Source organism: Podarcis bocagei (assembly GCF_964188305.1).
Source record: "Podarcis bocagei genome assembly, chromosome: 9".
NCBI lineage: Eukaryota > Metazoa > Chordata > Lepidosauria > Squamata > Lacertidae > Podarcis > Podarcis bocagei.
The window spans coordinates 26,496,993-26,502,423 of NC_138134.1; the positions used below are offsets into that span (position 1 = coordinate 26,496,993).

Sequence of the window (5,431 nt, forward strand, 5' to 3'; positions counted from 1 at the left end):
GGTCAGGCAATATGACCCCTGAGTTTTCTCCACGCTCACATTTTCAATCTATGGGGAAAAACGACTCCTCTCTTCGTTCCATTCTCTTCCTTTTCCTCTCTCCACCACAGCCATCAGCAGAGGCTCAAGTTCCCCCTTCTTCCACTATCATCAGCATCAGGGAGGGAGCTATATCCCTTGCCCATCTCATATAACACTACTAAAGCACCAGGCCCAATATCAGGGAGATAAGAGGCAGGGAAGAGGAAGTGTGCCTCTCATTGTGGAGGAGGAGGAGAGCTGGGAGAGAAAGCTACTGTTGCCATTAGGTTTCAAAGCTCACACATTAAAGGACCTATAGTTTGGGGCCATCGGTTCCAAGTCAATTTACAACTTTTGAAGTGGGAGAGAGAAAAAGGAGGCAGAAAATTGATCACAATTGGGGGGGAAATGAGACTAGGGCGTTCACTAAAAACCAACTGTGAGGAAAAGAATTGTCTTATTTTGACCTATTCTCTGGAATAACGTTTTCCACAGCCCATTTAAACTTGTGAGATTTACCTATTAAGGACATAATGATGATTTTATAAAACCAGATTTCTTCTTTGCAATACCTGGCTGCTAATGGCCAGCAATTAAATTAGTGATAGCTGGTATACAACACAAAGCAGCTGTGTGTTTTCCATTCTGTGCAGCTGTAGGAAATGAAATATCTAAAAAAACCCAAGGAGTACATTGTAGCCCATTCAGGGTCCTCCACTTTGATTTATCAATGGCTTAGATCACAATGTAATGGGCTTGGTCACCACCAGAGTGCAATGGGAAAACTCTGCGTGGGTGTCTTTCATGTGTTCTCTTTTGCCGATATTTAAGTTTTTTAACTTTGTCTATGGAGTCTTGGTGTGTGTGGGAGAAAGTAGATGAGCTAATAAAAGGCACATGTTAACTGTTAATGTTCATTTAGCAAATCCTGCTTAAAAGCATGTAGTCTCAAAGCTAATTTCATCCAATTGCCTTTTAATTATAATGCCTTGCTCTGAGTTACAAATATAATGACTTTTTAATATAACTTGCACTGTTCTGTATCCAGTGTAGGATTTAATCATGTAATTTATTCAATCAGAACCAGCACATTTTGTAATTAAACCACACGTGCGTGCATACGCACACCGGCACACGCACACAAAGTGTACTTTAAGGCAAAATTAGCAATGTACTCCTATGCCTGTCTACTCAGAAGTAGATCCCAATTGACATACTCTCAGGAAGTGATTATAGGACCATAGTCTGAGATGCCAACTTTATCTGAAATGCAAAATAGAGATTGCAACCATAATCAGGTTAGTTTAATATACTGTAGCAGCATTTTGCAATAACATGGGATTAGCCTAACCTAGTCTTCCCTTTCAGAGATATGTGACACAGATGGAACCATATATCTCTAGAATGCTAACATGAGATCCAAACAACAACACAATTTAAAAATAAAAGAAAAAGAGGGGAAGGGGAGCTTGAGATTTCAGCCTGAGATTTGCAATGGGGAAGAAAAGAAAAGAAAAAAAGGAATCTGTGATATGTATTATTTAGAGCATGTGGTCAGAGCACTGTTTGACATTTAAAATTGAAAGTGTCTTTCCAAAAATACATGAAATGAAGCAAAGCAGCAAATGTCACTGTTGTTAATGACAACATTGTTTTCTTTCCTGCCCAGGAAGTACAAGTGACAGTTCATAAATTAAATGGCCAGAAGGCTTTAGTTATTCTATAAGTTAATATGCAGGCTATCATTAATACTGGTTATTTTATGGACACAACACATGTACAGTTTTTCTGCAGTGTCCCTGCAATAGTATGGCTGCATTCACAAACTACGTGACTTGCAAGTGCCTTGGAGCTGAAGGTTAGGTCTTCCTGTATTATTTTCATTACATAATTAGGCACAGATCTACAGTCATACTTACTCCCCACCCACCCCAATGTTTTTGCACACACCAGTTGCAGGCAGAAATCTCTGAAGGATGGATCAAATGATGAATTTAATTGAAAGTGGAATATGCTTCCATGTGCACCAGCCCAGATAAATTAAAACCAATTGCACATATTTGCTATCTGATTGGTAGTAAATTAATATAAATGTTTATAACCATGATTGCACCGTAATCCAACTTACTCATTTGTTCTCTTTAACTGGCAATTGGCAGCTCTCCCCACCCACTTTAAAATATAGCATTGACAGCTGGCAGAGGATGAAAAAATAAATTCCTATTTACGAACAATGAGGCACTGGGTATAGGACTAAGGCAAGCAGAGGTCACATCCACACACCATATGTTTAAAGCACTATTACGCCACTTTAACAGTCATGGCTCCCCCAAAGAATCCTTGGAGCTGTAGTTTGTTAAGGAGGCTGACCTCACAGAGCTGTTGTTCCTAGCAGTTGCCAGGATTCTCCAGGTTTTATTGTCAATTTCAGTTTCTCCTCTTTCTAATCCTAAATTCAGTTTCCCACTTTTCTGCAGCAGCTTGCTATTAATTTATTTATTTTCAAAGGACTCATAATTTTTTTACAGTAAGTTTCTCCCAATATATGCATTTTTGTATGTAGTTTCAAGTCTGATAGACACGGTTTTGCAATTCTTCCTAATATGCGTTTCTGTATGCTATTTTTATGGAAGCGGGTGGCGCTGTGGGTTAAACCACAGAGCCTAGGACTTGCCGATCAGAAGGTTGGCGGTTCAAATCCCTACAACGGGGTGAGCTCCCGTTGCTCGGTCCCTGCTCCTGCCAATCTAGCAGTTCGAAAGCACGTCAAAGTGCAAGTAGATAAATAGATACCGATCCGGCGGGAAGGTAAACGGCGTTTCCGTGTGCTGCTCTGGTTCGCCAGAAGCGACTTAGTCATGCTGGCTACATGACCCAGAAGCTGTACGCCGGCTCCCTCGGCCAATAAAGCGAGATGAGCGCCATAACCCCAGAGTCGGACACGACTGGACCTAATGGTCAGGGGTCCCTTTACCTTTATGCTATTTTTGCCAATACATGTACTTTCATGCTTGCTTTTCGCTAATATATTCTATTTTTAAAAAACAAAAACATACCACATTATTTGTTTGAAGAACTGCATTGCAAAATTTGGAGAAGCAGGGATTTTTAGAAGGATATTTGTGTTTCGGTTCATGTGTCAGTTTGGGAATGGTGAAGCAGGTAATTTCTTAGTGAAATACAAATAGAATCAAATTTCTCCCCTATCTCATTCAGACACCTTTGGTCTCTTACTTGAAGGAGCAATTGCCAGTTACTTGTAATCATTTGATGGAATTGCAATACAGTGGTGCCTCGCAAGACGGAATTAATTCGTTCTGCGAGTTTTTTCGCCTTGCGAATTTTTCGTCTTGCAAAGCACCGTTTCCCATAGGAATGCATTGAAAATCAATTAATGCGTTCCTATGGTCAAAAAAAGTCCAAACAAAGCCAAATTTGGTACAAAAAGAGTTTATTAAGTGCTCTTTAAAGTAACACATACTGTAAAGAGCATTTCAAAAATTGAAGGAACAATAATTTAAGTTTCTAAACATGACAGAAAAGCATTTAAACATCACCAAAGTGTACTGTACATACATTTTCTAAGACTCTGGGGGACAACTCAAAGAAGGTTCCTCTTCCACTCTTTGCTTCTTGCTGAAGAACCTGTCCATGGTCTGCTGCTTCATCCGCCTTTTCAGCACCTCCCTAAAAGACGACATGACCCTCGTATCAAAAGTGTTCGCAAGGTCACGTGTCAGGTCCTTGTCAGGGTGGTGCCGCTGTGCAAAAGCCTGCACATCTTTCCACTTCTGGCAAATGTCCCTCAGTTCTTTGGAGGACAGCTGTTCCTCAGTTGCTTCCTCCTCTTCCAGCGAGGCCTGCTCCTGCGCAGCCTCTGTCTGCAGTTTGACCAGCTCCTGGGTGGTCAGCTCGTGGTCATGCTCCTCCACTAGCTCGCTGACGACTTCTGGCTCGCCTGAGGTTCCTGGCTGTTGCCGGACGAGGTCTGTGTGCAAGGCCTTGGCCTTCTCACAAATGACGGCCTCAGTCACTGTGTCCCCTGCACGCTGCTTCTCTTCTAACCAGATGAGCAGCAACTTCTCCACCTCCTCCAGAACAGCTGGGCGGTTCTTCACGATCCTGGTGACTCCCTTGGCTACATCAGTCAGAAGGATCTTCTCCCTCATCTTCAGGATGGTCTCGATGGTCGATGGATTCCTCCCGTACTCCCTGGCGAGGTCTGTCACACGCATTCCACCGTCGTGCTTCCGGATGATCTCCTTCTTCATTTCCAGCGTAACCTTCTCCTTCTTCCTTTCACCGGCCTCTGCAGCAGCAGTCTTCTTGGGCCCCATGGCAGCACAGCTCCTACCTTCGCAAACCCAAAAAATAATAATCAGTGCTTCACATCCAAAAAATTCAAATCACCAAACCTCCCAGAAAACACACAAGCTTCCAGATTCTTGCAAACCCCTTCTCAACAATTCCCTGACCCCCCCAGCCACCCACCACACAGAAATCCAAACCCAGAAATCTTTTTTTTTAACAACAGCAGAGTGCCCCAATGGTCACAAAAAATCATAAAAATGCAGAAAAAAACACACAAGCTTCCAGATTCTTGCAAACCCCTCCCCAACACCAAGTCCTTAAATTCCAAACACCCCAACCCAAAATCCAAAAAAAACCCCAAAAAGTTTTAAAAGTTTAACTTACCAAATGGCTGCAAAAGAAGTTTTGGAAAAGCTTCAAAAATCACCAAAGTCTTCAAAAACCTCAAAAAAAGGCTACCACACCGCGTGCTATGAGTTGCTCCTCGAAGTCAAGTCGCAACTGTACCTCTTCAAGCAATGCACCCTGGGTATTAACAGTTTTAAGAAAAAGGAAACAAACTTGCAAGACGTTTTCGTCTTGCGAAGGAAGCCCATAGGGAAATTCGTCTTGTGAAGCAACTCAAAAAACGAAAAACTCTTTCGTCTTGCGAGTTTTTCGTCTTGCGAGGCATTCGTCTTGCGAGGTACCACTGTATCTATATGCTTATTATTCAAATGCCAGCTTTGAATAATATTTGCGGGCCCTCGCAATAGTCATGGAGAGATGAGCCAGGAATTAATTACATGAAGTCACATAAAAAAAAAGTTTTTAGATGTTCTTAATGTTTTGAAATGTCTGAAATCAATTTTAAATGTGTTTTAAACAACAGAGGTGTGGGACTCTTGGTTTCTGGTTCTAGACCTTCCTCCTTGCTCAGTCGCCTGTGATGTTGACCCAGGATTTTCTTCTGGTCTTCCTTCTGGACCATTATGGACCTAGACTACAGCCAAGACTTTCTCTGTGCTTCAGCTTGGTTTGTTTGGACTGTGCCACAACTGCAAGCCTGTCTATATTGGTGAATAGTTTACCAAGAGGCTTATACCTCTTAGACCTGGGA

General features: G+C 42.1%; 1 protein-coding gene across 1 annotated transcript; it reads right to left on the reverse strand.

Annotated features, from left to right (window-relative positions):
- Window positions 1–1,251: 1,251 nt before the first annotated feature.
- On the reverse strand, window positions 1,252–5,029 carry LOC308594448 (putative CENPB DNA-binding domain-containing protein 1; the record flags this gene model as incomplete). Its single annotated transcript, XM_081207519.1, has 3 exons — window positions 4,717–5,029; window positions 3,915–4,375; window positions 1,252–1,284 (listed from the first exon to the last, which is right to left on the reverse strand). Exons 2-3 carry the CDS (start codon window positions 4,356–4,358, stop codon window positions 1,252–1,254), a joined length of 477 nt encoding a protein of 158 aa, XP_081063645.1. The 5' UTR covers window positions 4,359–4,375; window positions 4,717–5,029.
- Between the last annotated feature and the right edge of the window lie 402 nt (window positions 5,030–5,431).